Here is a 16,547-nt window from a genome sequence, read left to right as displayed (position 1 = left end):
CCTGAGTAAGACATGGGTTATGGTCTCATCAGAGTTACAAAGCATGAAGGTCTGCTTTGGGTTCGCTGCCTACGAGGAAAGAAAGATCAGGAAATTCAGGGTTACATCGTGATATGAACTCAAGTTTCCTTTAATTACAGCAGATTTCTCAATGAATTTCATTTCAAATAAGGTTAAAATGAGAAAAAGAAGGATTTGGTGAGAAATCATTTCGAGTGAGACAATAAATCTACATGATTTCCACATCGTAACAACGCCACTTTATCTCAGGAGGCGTGGCTACAGAGGAGGTTCAACATATCCAGGCTTGCTCTGCGTTAGCTGGATCAGTGAATCCTACAAGCCCAGTCAGAGATAACAGCCATGCCACGGAGGTTATCTGATGAACCAGGCTCTCTGCTGCAGGCTCTGAGTGCGCTCAGCGCTGCTGTTTGTTTCTAAGGAGACAGCTGGATCCATGGAAACATGAACGCTTCCTGTCCCACAGCCTGAGACGTGAAATCAGAGCAGAGGAAATGAATGTGATGAAAGTTTGAGTTACAGGTGTATATATGTATACACCTGTAACCACGTGACTCTCCGGGGGAGGAGAGGCCAGGTAAAAAGGGGCAGGGAGGGATGAATACTTAATTGATAATTTCAAAATAAAAGCAGGTTAAAGTGGCTCGCATGCACAGAGAGGCCTGAAGTCAGCAGCTGAAGGAAGAGGAAATCCTAGGAGCTCTCACAGCCGTCATCATGGCAGCGCTGACATCTGAACGTGTTCGTGACCTGACCCATGGGAACACGCACGTTTGATGCTCTGCAGGAACACCCGATCAGATTCTGGATCGGAAACATCGCTGTGAGCACGGATGGGATTCAGTTCGATTCCTTATCGAGGTCTCTTTGTTGTGATCAGTGTTGGTTGATTACATTCAGTACGATACATCAATTACAATATTACACAGAACACTTTATTAAAACGAATGCAGCACGTTACTTATTAGGTACAGACATCAGTCATACTACTCGTTATGTTACTTTCACGTTACTCTGTAAAATGACGTGAGAGCCAACATTTAAAAATATAAACCTGAGGCTCCAGCGCCACACCCCAGCACAGATCCCGTCCTGATGAGGACACGCCGGACCTTTGTCTTAAACCAGCACAAAGAGACTTTAAAGAGGTGGTCTGACGTTTTACTGTAGCTCAGGTTTGCTCCTTTGATTCAAACCAGCAAAAATGAAGGCAGGAAACTGCAGTTCATCATCCTCATCATCATCCAGGTAATCCCACGATTCGACAGTGAAAAAAGAAAAGTGCTGAATGACTTGAGCTGACTGTGCTGAGAGCTGCTGAGTCCACTGCCTTTAAAATCTGCTTTTCTTTCACTGTCTTTACATTTATCAAAGCCTTCCTCTCTTTAATATTACCTCACGAAACCCAAGGTAAGAAGACCTGCTACCTTTACACCAGCAGATGGCAGCACAGCACCTCCACGACGCCTGGACCTGGAGGCGGGCTCTTACTGGAAGGATAAAGCGAAGTCATCAGAGGTGTGCAGGATGGTTTTCCTGTTCGGATCCTCAGACGGGGTTCAGACTTTCAGCTTGTCAGCGTTTATGTCCTTCGTTTTATTTAACGGTTATTTTATTGTGGTCATCGAACAGCGCGCCGTGCACCGTTTGAATTTCACAGCTGATGGTGCTGTTCGACTGACCGCAGCAGTAGGTGATCAGCAGTGATCCAGGACATCGTCACAGTGCCATTACTCCTCCAAGCACCTCTGCAAACAGCTACAACAAACCACCTGACAGCCGGTTTGAGTCCTCACGCCGTCTCAGGGTCATCGCATCGAGGATCACTGAAGCTGCATTCGGGACACGTAAAACACCCAAAACTGAAAGCAGGAAGTCCTTCATACAGTCAGATGATGTTTGTCTCCAGAGCTGTGAGAAACTCATTCATATGCTTTTAATTAATTTGGCAGAATTGAAATGAACCAGACGACACCGCAGAATATCAAACACACCGCTCACTTAAACCATCTGCTGCTGGAGAACACTTCCTTTTCCCCAGTTTTAGGAACTTTGTCAAGGACATCTTTATCCTCGGCAGGACCAAAGATATCTCAGACTGGAGACTGAAACACTGAGAGGATAAAAGACCTCAGAACCAGAACACTGACCTGCTTTAAATATCCATGCAAAGCTTACTGTAGTCATCACAGTTCATCAACCCAACTGACTGAGAATAAAACATTAAACAGTTCAGGTCCTGCTGTGCTCTGTTCCAGGGAGCGCTGCAAGAAAAAGCCTTGGCCAGGTTGTGCACTCAGGAACAGGGCCTGTAATAACGCCTGTGGTTACTGCTCTGTAAACAAAACACACCAATGCAACAGTCTGTGTGTGGACAGTGAACCAAAGAGTTAAGTACCTATATATTTACAGCAGGACATCCTCCTCAGTGATGAAGGAACCAATAATCCTTGGTCCACTCTTGAACTTTGAACCCTAATGAAGACGATGCATTTAAGGTCCCCACAAACCTCACTGGGCTGTTTGCTGTGTCCCTCAATTCAGCACATCAACCACCAGGAAGTGTTCTGACTTATAATATCTGTGTTTCAGCACAGTTTCCTGTGGGTGGACAACAAACTGGACTGGTCATGCAACACGCAGCACCGGTATAAAAAAGGCCAAAGCCGACTGTACTTCCTCAGGAGGCTGAGGTCTTTTAACATCTGCAGGAAGCTCCTGAGGATGTTTTACCAGTCGGTGGTTGCTGGAGTACTTTTCTATGCTGTGGTGTGCTGGGGGAGCAGCACAGCAAAGAGGGACTCATCCAGGCTGGAGAAACTGATCAGGAAGGCTGGCTCTGTGGTCGGCATGAAGCTGGACACTCTGGTGACAGTGGCAGAGAAGAGGACCTTAAAGAAACTGATGGACATTATGAACAATGCCGGGCATCCCACCCGAGGGATTAATAAAGTTTCATCTAATCTAATCTAATCACCCATCCTTTCAGAATAAGAGTCCACACAAAGAAGAATCACTCTGCTGCCAGTACTATTCCACAGTAGCCTTTATTTACACCGTCATCCACATTGTTAATTAATAGCAGTAAGGTAAACATAATAGTGTGTGACATTATTACATTGTCATTTCAGCGTAGCCCACCGGGTGGCGCTGTGAGTCCACAGCGTCTCTGCTCCTCTCAGCACTTCAGAGGACGAGAACCACGAAACGAATAAACAAAATCATTTTCAAGGTTACAAGTGCATCTCATACAAAACCTTTATAAAATACGCCAAAGTCTTTATGCTCTGCGGCGCCCCCTAGCAGCACCCAGTGGAAACATTCATAAAGGACCTTTGAAGATTGAAGAGTTCAGCACTGCTCACAGACTCTGAGGTGGTGTTTGTGCTGTGTGAAGGTTGGAGCGGCTCGCCGCAGGTCTAAAGGAGCGTTCAGCCAATTATCTACGGCACGTTAGCAGGACCACGGATTTGTTACCAACTGAACCAGAACCAGAACTCTGAGCAAAACATTAAAGCAGCATTTTCATCTGAAGGAAAATTCAAATACAAAAAGCTCGATGTGACACTTTGGTGTTTATACGCAGCCCTCCCTGTTTTCCATTAATCAGTGTTTTACCTTTTCCACCGATTGGACGAATGCGAAAGGCAAAAAAGTTGTTTTAGTTTCCGAGGCGACGCGTTCAGGCGTGTCTGTGGTTCAAACAGCCGTCGCTCTGTTTAAGATATTCAGCTGACAGAGAGAGAAACAGACACAATTTGGCATCTCAATGAATTCAATTTGGCTTATTGTTTATTAATAATAATAATAATGCGTATCGACAGGTTTGCTCTGTCGGCACAGAGCCATGAGGAAGGACAGTTCTATTCTATTTTGTATTATTTCTAACAATCCAGACCTGAAAACTCTCCATGTTGGTGCGTTTAAGGACAGTCTGAGTGTTTGACTGAACCTTGTTCGTCATCTTTTTCCTGACGTGTACGTTAGCTGTCACGGCTGGATGACACCTCTCAGATATCCTCTCCAAAGCAGTGCCTGGAGAAACGCTCGGTGTCTAACGGGTCGGTGTTCACAGAGGTGCGTCTGCAGTGATGCCACAAACGCCCGAACCTTCCCGTTCGGCTCGTTTTTAAACGCCGTTTCTTTTTCTGCAGAATCCCCTGCTGAGAGCAGAGGGTGGGATTGGCAGTAAATTTAGCCTCCGAGTCCTGCGGCAGCCTCCTTCAGTGACCACAGCAGCTGTAATCTGCAGTGACTACAGTATTTCAAACTGTTTGAATCAGGCGAGATGAAAGAGGATGATGTAAGCGCCTCAAACGCTGTGGCATGAATCCCTGTACAGTGAGCAGCAACCATCGCGCTTTGGCCTCTTTTATTTAACCTCAACAAACGCATCACGCACCACGGCTCGCTCTCGGCTGCGTGTTGCATCGTGTTGGTGCAGAGCTCGTCCTCCGCTGTGGACCGCGGGGAGAAGTCACGTCTGCATGATGCGACAGTCAGTTCGCTCAGACGACTACACGTCACAGCCGCGTGTTCTGCATTCAAGCCTACGTCTCAAACTTGTGCTGGTTAGTACGACTGCCTGATGTACCCCGGCGCTGTCCCTAAACAGCCAGGCGGGCCAGAAACCCTCAAACTATTTGGGCATAAATGAGATAAAGTAGTAGCAGCGCCACGCCAAAGCTCGAATGACTGGATTTGAAAGTTGATGCCAGCTGTTTTTGGACATGTGACGAGATTACTGGTGTTTGTATCTGAAACTCTTCGTGTTTTATGGTCTGAATGAGCAGGCGCAGAGGTCCTGAATCATCTCTTTTACATTTATTGCTTCGTTTAGCGGCGCTGCCCGTGCGGCTCACTGGTGGCGCTCTGAGTGTTTGTGCCTCAGTGTAGTTAAAAGAGCTGCAGCTTTAGGGTTTGTGACATGAAGCAGGTGTTCAGCACCCAAGTCAGAAACTGAATCCGTCTGTGGACAATGATGCTAACAGACCTGAAAGTGCATCCAGGTGCATCCACGCTGAGGCAACACGGAGAGCCGGCGTCACGTCACCCGCTGGTCTGCAGGGTCCGCTCTGCGGTCTCACCTGTGTTGCCTGAGCCCGGCGGCGGAAACAGAACCCGGCAGAGCCGCTAACAAACACCGAGGTAAAGACAAAGCAGCTGATCCACTGTTCTTCAGCTGGGAGGAAACCCTCCCACAGACCGAAGCAAAGCAGACCTTCACCCAAATTACCACCAACAGAATCCTCACGTTCCCACTGCCTGCTGGGAAATGTAGTTTTTAATGAAGGTGCAGAGTGAGACTGAAGTCCGACTGAAATGTCTCCGCCACGGCAGACAACAGGCCACGCCCCCTCTCCCAGACTCTGGGCTGTTTCATGCCTGCACACATTTTCACATTTCAAAGGTTTAACAGGTACCTGAACGCATCACCAGCCTCGGGCGGGGTTACAGAGCATAGCTGAGGTGACGAGTCTGCCTCTGCTCCGCCCTCGTGGGCGCCGGACACCCTGGGAGGTCAGTGGGAGCATGAGTGTGGCAGTAATTTGGGTGAAACACCAATTTAAGAGCAAACTTTGTTAAAGTTTCCACAGTGTGCGCTCAGCTGGTGAAGAGAGAACACGCCCCCTTCAGACGAGTGCAGGGCCTGAAACGACCCGCGGGGGTCTGGGTGTGACGCTCAGCAGGCGTTAATGCAAGAGGGTCGTTGTAGTGATGTGGAGACGGTTATCACACCTGCTGGGCGACCTGCAGATACCAATATGGTATAAAAGACCGAGGTGGTCTGTCCTCAGAGTGCTGCTGAAAACACAAGTCTGCGCCCCCCACGGGGACGGGAGCCGCCCCTGCTGCGGGGTTCAGGTTTGCTGACGATCCTGGCGAATGAAATCCGGGCCCGACGACAGGATGTCGCATCAAAGTGCTCCGAAGAAAACTGCATTAATCTGGAATTCTGTGGCCACCTCGAGCCGCCTTTGGAATGTTTAGTAGTTCGTGCTGGTTTCGAGCCCCGCCCCTTTCAATGAGCCAGAGATGCTCGAGTGGCGACGGACGGCGTCCTCTCAGCGGCGGGGCAGCAAGCACGGCTGAGGGGTGGTAACGAGGAGCGATGGGGACAAAAAGCTCTGGGTCTCTTTTGTGTCTCCAGCCCATCGGCGCTCTCCTCTCATCCTCTCTCACCAGCCCGGCAGGCGTCTAAGGACAGCAGCGGCCATGTCGGCGCGGTGCCCGGCAGCCTCAGTAGTTGTACTTTCCCGCCTCTGCGCCCGGTGACGTGGCTGTGTTTGGCAGGAAGAGCGGTTTAGGAGGGATCTGGGGTTTGAGCGACACCGTTCTCCGGACGACGGCTGCCCGCTGGGCGTGCGGCCCCTCGCTGTAGCTGTGTTGCCGTGTGAGGCAGGCGCTGGCCACCGACGGCTGCTTACTGTTGGCGGGGGTGGGGCCACCGCTGTTGTTGCTGCTGTTGTTAGTGTTCATCCTGGCGAGGAAGTGAGCATGCTGCGGCCCTCGCTGGTTGAAGCTGTGGTGGCGGGGCACGGCGCCACTCCCGCTGCCCATCCTGATGAGGGAGTGACGCTGAGAGTGGTGGCGCGTCACGGAGACGCCGCCGCCTCCTCCAGGTCGTTCTGGAATCACTTGCTGCTGGAGCGGAGTGGAGGACGAGGAGGAGGAGGATGAGGGGATGGAGGTGGAGGAGGTGGGGTTGTTTGAGGATGAGGAGGATGAAGATGAGGAGGAGGTGGTGTTCTGAGGAGGAGGGTCGATGCGTTTGGGGAGGCCGTCGCTCGGCAGCGCGGAGGTGCTGTGGTAGGACGCGGCCTCATTCTGTTGCTGGTGATGGTTGCTATGGTGATGGCCGTGGTTGTAGTGGTGCGTGCGCGTCTGTGCGTGGTGGTGATGGTGGCTGTGATGGTGCCCTGCGGTGGAGCCGGACGACCCGGGGAACAGCGAGGAAGAGGAGGTAGAGGTCAGGACCTTGATGCCGCCGGTTCCCGACGCGCTGACCTCGTGGATGTGTTTGAGCAGCTCGTCCAGCGCCGACACGTCCACCACCGTCTGGGGGAGGGACTGCTGGGAGTGGTGGTGATGCGGGACTCCTCCCCCTCCCACCGCCGCCGCCCGCTCATCATTGGAGATCTTTCTCTCCTCTGGGAGGTGCAGAGAGGTCGAAGAGGCGCCGACCCCCTGGGGCGTCCCATTGCTTAAACTGTTGCCATGGTGATGAGGGAAGGGAAACACCTGCTGGTTTATGGAGTTCCCGACGACGGCCATGAATCCCAGACTGGAGGCGGAGCAGCTGGGCTTGTCTCTGGCGTTGTTGCAGTTCTGGTTCTTCTCGTACTGATGGTGTCGCAGCGCCTTCATGTTCTTGATGGGAAGCTCCGGGGTGGAGTCGGGCGTGGGCAGGCCGGAGAGCTCGCCATCCCCCTGTGACAGAGACTAAACAGAGGTCAGAGGTTAGATGCGGCCGTTGCGTCAGTACGAACGTCGAGATTAAAAGTTCTACCTGAAAACCTCAGAATGAGCTTTAGCGCTCACGTCACGCTGCGTGCTGACAGGAGAGGGCGCTGTGTGCAAAGCTTTAAGCACTTATGTGTTAAACCCAGCTGAGTTACATCAGTGTCTGAGAGCCGCATGTGTGCAGCAACCTCGGTGGAAACTTTATGCAGAAGCAGACACGTCTCCGGCGAGTCGGACCGCAGCCGGAGCGTCGTGCTCCATGGGTGATGCTCCGGCTGCGGTCTGGCTCAGCGGAGATCGGCATCGTCCACAGGAAGGGAGACTGGGTGAGAAGACCGGCCTGCAGCGAAATTTCAAAATAAAAGACATGTAACATCTTTAATGTTAGCATTAAATGGCTGCGGCGTGTAAATGTGATCGATTACACGTCCAAGGTGTGTGCCTGCAGTCCGCTCCATCCTCCATCGCTCACACTGACAAACTCTGATTGGACAGATTCGCTTCCTACCTGGGACAGGCTGAGCTCGGGGTCGCCCAGCGGGAGGCCCTGGTGCACGGGGCTGTGGAGGTGATGCTCGGCCCGGCCGTTGGGGATGAAGGAGCTGTACATCTTGGGGGTGGACACGTCCAGTTTGTCCTCCTGGAGGAAGAGAAGAAGAAGAAAAGCTGCGATCAGCTGTCGTTATCTTTGCCTGCCGTTTCATCTCTAAAGCACAGGATGACCCTTCAGTGGGAGGAGCCACAGAGAACAATGAGGAACTTGTATAAATATACATTTGAGCAGAGGGTCAGAGGTCAGCTCAGAGATTCAGTTTCCTGCTCAGGGACATGTGGACAGAGTTCCTAATGAAACGCTCGATAGTAATGAGCGAATAAAAGACTGAAGTGAGGCTTATTAAGTCTGACCCCGGGGGAGGAGGAGGGGCTGAATATTAACACGGCTGCCTCTCAGCTCGCAGACGTGTTTCAGCTGCAGGGCTCAGGTGAGCTCTGATGAATCCGTTTCCTCGTCTCGCTCACCTTGGGCTGTCCGTCCAGCAGCCCGTTGAGCTTGGCGAGGGATCGCAGCGACAGGGCGTGAGGCAGCGACGCCTCCGGGTCCTTCCCCAGCCTCCGAGCCCGGTGGGCGGCGCTGCCGCCGCAGTAGCATGACACCAGGAAACCCGACAAGATGGCGCCCAGGAAGAAGGCCACCAGCACGCAGGCGATCAGCAGCGTGTAATGCACGTTAGCACCGGCACGTTGGTCCATGTCCGGAGGGCGCCGCACGCCTGGAAGACACAGGAGAAGTCATGTTTCCACCTGAGCGCAACACCTGAAGTCTCCCTGACTTCTCCAGCACTAACAGTGTGTGTGTGTGTGTGTGTGTGTGTGTGTGTGTGTGTGTGTGTGTGTGTGTGTGTGTCACATGCAGCAAGTTCCTGCAGGCTGCTTTGGCTGAGTTTGATGAAGGGGAGCTTCGGGGGAGGGGGGGACAGATGGAGGAGAGGTGAGAGTAAGGTGAGGGGGGGCAGAGAGAGGGTGAGAGACAGAGACGAGGATTGGACTTAACGAGGAGGAGGAGGTTCACAGGTAAGGAAACAGGATGATGGGGGAGGAGAGGAAGAGCAGGGAAGGACGTTAGGAAGGTGAGATCTGAGGTGGGGGGGGATGAGGACGGAGATGAAAGAGAGCATCACTCAGCAGCGCCTCATCAGGTCCACACATCAGAGCCTATCAGCTACAGTGACTCATCAGTCTGTGCGCACACACACACACACACACACACACACACACACACACACACACACACACACACACACACACACACAGTCGTGTTTTCACGTCCTTGTGGGGACATCTCATTAACATAACCCTCCCCAGCTGTCTCCCTAACCATGAAATATGGACGCCTATCACAACATAACTGTTTCAAACTTGTGGGGACGATCACTTTGTCCCCATACGGGCTGCTGGTCCCCACAAAGATATGCAAACACGGTCGGTGCTGCACAGGTTTGTCTCACACGTGTGTTTGAAGTATGACGTGTTTCTGGTTCTGCACACATGTTTGTGATGTGTCGTGCTGTCTGCACTCATAAAATAAAGCATGTATACACGTAACTGTCACTTTTATGAACTTCCACTTCTCTCCAAAAACCCACCAGGGTCAGACAGAGTCGTATAAAGTACAGCGGCGGCTGAGGACTGGGGTAAAGTCACGCTCTTTCTGATGTTCGGGGAATGGTCCGCAGAACAAAAGGTGAGCGCCTCCATCAGTGCTGTCTCAACAGTAAAGATCCTGAGACGTTCATGTGTGGGCTGCTTCTCATCCACGGGAGTGGGCTCACTCACAATTTTGCCAAAAAACACAGCCATGAATAAAGAATGTGACCAAAACATCCTCCCACAGCACCTTCATCCAACCATCCAAGAACAGTTTGGCGAACAACACACAGCCTTTTCCAGCATCATGGAGCACAGTGGCCAATCCTCAAGAGGCAGGTGGACAAACAAAAGCCTGCTAATTGTGACAAACTCGGAGCATTGATTATGTAAGAATGGATCGCCATCAGTCAGGGTCTGGCCCAGACGTTGACTGACAGAGGTCTGGAAACAGAAGGGCCAACGCTGCAAATACTGACTCTTTGCGCGATGTAATTGTCAATAAAAGCCTTTGAAGCTTATGAAGCGCTGGTTTCATACTTTAATACATCACAGAAACATCAGACACAACGATGTGGAAACACTGAGGCAGCAAACTTTGTGGAAACGGATATTTGTGTCATTCCTGTGAGTCACAGCATGCACTCATGAAACTGCAGTAACCACACTCACCAGCAGAGGCCACCGTTCCACAAGCATGACCTGCTGGGTAATCGTAATGAATTAAAACGACTGCAACTCACCTTTGACCTGTGACACGTACATGACCTGGTGTCAGTGTGGAGAGAGCTGCTGTGCACCTGCTCCTGGTAATCTGATTACTGCCTTTGAACGTATCTACAGACAACTCAATCGGCCTGCACCGATCACAGGGAAAGCTCAATCCACGAGTCTGAAGGTCAAAGGTCAAGCTTCATCACGATGGTGGAGCGGTCTGTGTGAGATCAGGCTGGAAGCAGCGTCAGCGCGAAAAACAGGGGCAATGAAATATCAGAGGAAGGGCACAAACCCTCTAAATCATTCCGTTTTATTGGAGCGACATCTTGTGGCAGTCAGAGGAAGTGAGGTCATGTCAGACCTGATTCTTCCTGTTTTAAGTGACAGCGTTTTCTGCAGCAGTGTGCCTGATTAAACGCTTCCACAGATGAAAGCTGTGACTTTTGTTTGCCTCGGCCTGCGTTTCCTCCCGATCGAGCAGCGTGCTCCTGCTTCACATTCAGAGCGCCGCGCGCCGCAGACCGGCTGACTGACAGGTTGATTTACCTCGCGGACGCTCTCGGTGCTCGCTCCGAACGCCTTCAGCTGCTGACTGGTGGCAGGAAAGGTCTCCGAGGCTCAGGGATGATTTTACATGCTTCCACTTCAGCCTTTATTTGTTCTGCTGAAGCGAACGAAGCCATCCTGTTTACGCGCTGATGGATCGTTTCAATAAAGCAGATGTTAGAGGGCGAATGGAAACCTGGCGGTAAACCTCTCTTTGTAGCAGGATCAGGAGGGAACGTTTTATTTCAAGGACGTATCAGGAGCGTTTAGGGGGAAACCCTCCGGAGTGCTGATGGAGTTTGACATGTGAGGAGCGGCTGAGGTTGAGCCGGATGGCTGTTTCTCTCAGCGATGTTTGGCCATGTAAACGTCTGACACACCAAACACAGTCACCTGACCAAGCATCTGAAAAATGATCCCGTTCACCTGTCGCAGCCCGCCGTGTGCAGTCAACGGGTCAGCTGCAGAGCGCCCTCTAGTGGACACTTGTAGCATTCTCTACCTCACTTTATGTTCATGCATCAGCTGTTATCAATGCTAACGCTGTGATATCGTCAAACAGCTGATATCTGTGGGTCTGCGTCACCCCTGTAATCCAGCACAGGTGTTATGATACTGAGCTGTTCACCTGGCCGTCGGCAGGTAAGCGTCCGACAGCAGCTGCAGTAAAAACGCATTTACGCTGGAACTAGCATGCAAGCTAGCTTGTTTCTGGGTCCCACCCATAGACTCCCACCTTAGCGCCTCATTACCAGGAGGTGAGGGTTTTCAGTGACGCCTGCTGCAGCTCGATGCATCACATTTAAGCGGCGTGCTGCTTTTCGGCGCCGCTCGCTCCCTCTTATTATTTCATAGCTCGTCTCAGTCGCTCAGAAGGAGCTGCTCATCCCCGAAAACCCGATCAAAGGGCCAAATATACCCCCAGAAACAAAAAGCTAATTTCACGCCCTGCACTGCTGGTCGTCAGGGGGGAGGGGTTTATTCCCATTCCCTGCTGGCGCAGGACTCGAACTGGCAACCATCTCTAACCTCAAAGCCAGCATCGCCCCGGGGCCTCCGAAGCTTCACTTTGATACGAGACACCGCGGAACAAATTTGTCTTTTATGCAAAATACTGTTGAAATAGAGCGAACAGTCATTACACGTCCAGCCAGGATTAACACACACACACACACACACACACACACACACACACACACACACACACACACACACACTCCCCTGTGTCTAACAGCCACGATTTCATGTTCGTTATTTGCACTCTTTCATCTCCGTCCTTCGCTCTGACAGATATAAATAGGATGATGGAGACGCACAGAGAAAAATATTATGCTAATTACAGCCCGACACAGAAGTGTTTCATTCTCTGCCCTCGCTCTTTGTTTTTGTCTCTCTCTGCTCCGTCACTTTCAAAGTTCCTCCCTCTCTGCTGTCAGCCTGGATTGGAAAAACAACTTTGTGGCGTGGCGGGTGAAATCTTCTGGGTGCAGTCTTCTCGCTTCTTCTGTCACTGTTTGCTCTTTTCTTTCACTCTGAAACTTCAGCTTTTCCCTCTCTGTGTCCTTTTATCTGTCTGCCTCATACGGCTTTATGCCTCCCTCCATCTCTCTCCATCTCTCTCCATCTCTCTCCTCATACTCCTCTGCTCGCTCCTGTCTCCTCTTTGCAGCTCAGATCAATACACGAGCTCTTCCTGTCCCAGAAAATCAAGTGAAATCAATCAAACAAATGAGCCACTCTAAGCAGATTCAGCACGAAGCCATCGCACCCATGATTAAAAACACTTCTGTAAGGAAGAAGATTAACTGCACGACTGACGGCACGGCGACACGCAGACGGATGTGTGACCTGAGTGTGAGGACGTCAGAGCCAGGGGTGCATCGCTGTGGCGTACCGGCCGCCAAGAGAGGAAGTCTGGCTTTAGGGACGCGCAACACTGACACGCAGCGGCACCTCCACGTCTGAAACATCTGCACTGCAGCTGTCTCACCCCAGAGGGGGAGGTCCTAAGAGTCAGTGACCCACTCTGTCATCATGTGACTCAGTGAGGTCACACGGGCTGAAGACTGAGTTACAGGTGGATGTAAGGTGGTGTCAGAGGATGTAGCTGTAGCTTATGTGTTAAATGCTTTTGGATTTCACCAAAACACCCTTTTTCCTGCCTGTGTTTTCAGTCTGCGTGTGTGTGGGTGTGCACGGCGTGGTGACGTAGGCGTGTGCATGTGTGATCACAGCTCCTCCCAGCATGACCCTGAAAGTTTCCTGAGGCCATAAGTCCGAATATGACCGAACTGCTGCGTTTTGGCCCGTGTGATATCAGACTCGCTGGGTGTGAGTCACGTAGAGGGCCGAGTTCGCCAACTGAAGCTTTTCATGAGTTTTAGCTCAAGGATACAGCTGTAACGCTAGCATGCTAAGTTAGCCTGGTTGCTAGCGGCATGTTTTAGCTAACATGCACTGTGTTGATTTATGACTATGCGGTGACAAAGACGGCAGATAAATGTCGTTTTAGACCTCTGAGAAAACAGCCGAGCCTCTGCTACTCTGATGGCTGACTGTGCTTCAGTGCAGACGCCTCACACATCTGTCGCTCCTCCTCAGAAGGCGTGAGCGGCGGCTCTGAGGCCGAGGCGGACGAGCCAAACGCGGGAGTCAAGCTCCAGAAACTTCTGCCCTATTAGCATGCTCTCTCTCTGCCTCTGCTGCTCTCTCGCCCACTCATTCTCCATTGGTATTCACACTGAGCCAGACACCAGTGACAGAGGCTGAGGAGGAGGAGGGAGCAGCGAGGAGGGCGATGAAGGAGAGACAGAGCGAGCAATGACAGACATGGATTAAAGGGGGGAGAGAGAGAGAGTGCAGATGAAGGAGGAAAGAGGAGACAGGAAGAGAGGAGAGAGGAGACAGGAAGAGAGGAGACAGGAAGAGAGGAGAGAGGAGACAGGAAGAGAGGAGAGACCTTGTCAAGTTTGAATTTTTTGCTTTGCCATTGAAACACACACAATCCTGCTGACTGTAAAGGTCAGATAATTCACACCTGACACACTCCTACAGCGTGCATGTGTCAGGTGTGTGGTGAATAACAATGATGCCGTCGTACCAGCTGAGGAAGTGAAACTGGGAGGATCCTTCCTGTTTAACCAACACCTGAAATCGACAGGGCCTACAGCAGCACGGCCTGTAGAGGGCGCCAGCACACGGCTCTAGCTGGACCTCAGGATTATGTTCAGACTGTAAATGATCTCAGGTGCTCTCAGGTACGTGTGGACGAGCTGCTGCTGGCTGCAACTTTCTGTTTCCCAAATAGAAGCCGCACATTTCATTTTTTATTTTACTCCAGAAAGCTTGTGCGTCCCTGTGATCGGCTCTGATGTCGCTCTGCAGACGGGAGAAACGCGCTCTCATTGGACGATGTTCTGGATCCGTCCACGCGAGTGTGGTAAAGCACCACATTAGGCCCTGATGATGATGATGATGGTGATGGACTGACCTGCCGTGGCCTCTGTGGTGCTGACCATCGCAGAGCCACATGCAGAATTTCAGGTGTTTAAAGGTCCGAATATGAACCTTCAGCTTGTAAAATGAGAGAAAACATCTCAGCAACAGTTTTTATGACGTCAGTAAACTTCCTGGATTTGGGATCGTCTCTGTCATTAAAGAAAGTGAAACCGCAGCTGCAGCCGAGCAGCTGCAAGCGAGCAGCTGCAGCCTTTAGCAAAAAGGAAATCTTAAAAGTAGAGATAGTGTCTCCTGAATCCAAACTGGAAGCTGGTTCCACAGAAGCTGAAGGCTCTGCCTCTACTTTTAAATACTCCAGGAACAACAAGTAGGCCTGCAGTGCGAGAGTGAAGTGCTCTAACAGGGTGACATGGTACTACAGGGTCATGTTCACAGAGTCAGGCTGTGGGCTCACAGCTTCCTCTGAGCTCCAGTTTTGATTGGATTTTCAGCTGCTGCTATTTTTGATGCATCGTTCAGCAGCTCGACTTACGGGAAACAAACCTCTGAGTGCGCTCTGACACAACGCTCGCCATCAGCAGCTGCAGCCACAGCAACATGAAAGTAACCACGGTGACGGAGTGATGATGCAGGCAGCACTGAGTATTATTACGCTCAAGCCTTTAGTGGCATTTAATGGCATCTTTGTCAGGACACGTGAGTCCATTTCCTTTGTGGAGTATGTGTGCGTCCTCTACACTCCGTCACACTTTCAGGTCTGAAGCTGCCCTCACTCATTACGTTACCCTGATGACGTCCACCGTTGTCATCAGACATGTATGAAGCTTGCCACGCTGCCGGTTTCTCAGCTGACGTATTAAACAGCTGCTTTCCTTCATGTGCGGGAAACAACATAAAACGGCGTCTTCAGTCCCCACGCTGCGTTCTCCTGCTCAGCTCGGCAGGAGCAGGAGAGCGCAGGCTCCTTCCCGTCTCTGTTAGCTTAGCGTCGAGCATCATCTTCCTCACACCTGCACAGAGGTAAACAGCTGGCCCCTCCCAGCGCCACGCTCAGAGGTCAGACGACCGACGGGGAACATTTAGAGACATTGGCTTTGTGCCCGCCTCAGAAACAGCAGCACACACGCCCAAGGGCGCCGTCGAACCCGACGCAGCTCGCCTGTTTGGATGAACTGTGGAGACATCACGTATCCATCCGCCCAGTGACGCCAGAGACCTGCACTTTGTATACACAAGATATATATGAGCTTATATGTACACAACATGTACCGTGTACACACACGGACACACACCTAACGGTGTGAAACACCTCCGGCTGTGTGCTTCTTGTTGTTGATTGATTCCCACTGAGCTCCATATTGTGTTTTCATCGACCAGATCAATCTATGTGGGTGTGTGCCGTGAAGAGACTGCAGACTGCTGATTGGTCAAGTCAATCAAGACTGATGAGGGAAGGTCAGCAAAGAGACAGCAGCAAAAACACACACACACACACACACACACACACACACACACACACACACACACAGGTGTTTGTCCTGGCATGTTTGTGAGGACCTTCTAATGAAGCCCCTCGTTGCTGACTCGGTGCTGGAAAAGTCAAACAGCTTTTTGAAGTTTGAAGAAGAGAAACACAGACGAGTCATCGGCACTTCAAAGTGTCCTACATTCACCTGAACTCATGTTTCATTCTCACCTTTAGCCAACCTCAGCATCATGTCTCAAAATCCAAAAGATCTGTGATGGAGGCATCCTCACGAAGTCATTATAGGTGCTACACACACACACACACACACTGAGGTGCCCACTCCCCTGTCCCCCGCTGTGTCCCCCTGTGCCCCCACTGTGTCTCCCTGGGTCCCACTGTGTCCCCGCTGTGTCCCCCTGTGCCCCCACTGTGTCTCCCTGGGTCCCACTGTGTCCCCGCTGTGTCCCCTGCTGTGTCCCCGCTGTATCCCCTGATGTGTCCCACTGTGTCCCCGCTGTGTCCCCTGCTGTGTCCCCGCTGTATCCCCTGATGTGTCCCCGCTGTGTCCCCCTGTGTCCCCTGATGTATCCCCGCTGTGTCCCCCTGTGCCCCCACTGTGTCTCCCTGTGTCCCCTGATGTGTCCCCGCTGTATCTCCCTGTGTCCCCGCTGTCTCTCCCTGTGTCCCCGCTGTCTCCCTGTGTCCCACTGTGTACCCGCTGTATCCC

At 51.6% G+C, this 16,547-nt stretch overlaps 1 protein-coding gene across 6 annotated transcripts in view; it reads right to left on the bottom strand.

The window, feature by feature from the left end:
- Positions 1 to 835: 835 nt before the first annotated feature.
- LOC146643002 (semaphorin-6D-like) overlaps positions 836 to 16,547 on the bottom strand; it is a 95,179-nt gene continuing 79,467 nt past the window's right edge. For 3 of the 6 annotated variants that reach the window (XM_085395485.1, XM_085395487.1, XM_085395488.1), the window contains 3 exons: positions 8,506 to 8,756; positions 7,994 to 8,125; positions 836 to 7,464 (listed from right to left, as the gene is read on the bottom strand). In XM_085395485.1, the coding sequence (XP_085251611.1) occupies positions 6,262 to 7,464; positions 7,994 to 8,125; positions 8,506 to 8,756 (1,586 nt within the window). In that variant the 3' untranslated portion in view covers positions 836 to 6,261. The remainder of the gene's footprint in view (positions 7,465 to 7,993; positions 8,126 to 8,505; positions 8,757 to 16,547) is intronic. The other 3 variants (XM_085395482.1, XM_085395483.1, XM_085395484.1) reach the window with 1 other exon arrangement.

This window comes from Rhamphochromis longiceps, linkage group LG22 (assembly GCF_057381845.1).
Source record: "Rhamphochromis longiceps isolate RC_006_pf linkage group LG22, R_longiceps_female_GT1.1, whole genome shotgun sequence".
NCBI classification, from domain to species: Eukaryota; Metazoa; Chordata; class Actinopteri; order Cichliformes; family Cichlidae; genus Rhamphochromis; species Rhamphochromis longiceps.
The sequence above is the reverse complement of the archived record's forward strand: the minus strand, read 5'-3'. Positions and strand labels throughout refer to the sequence as shown.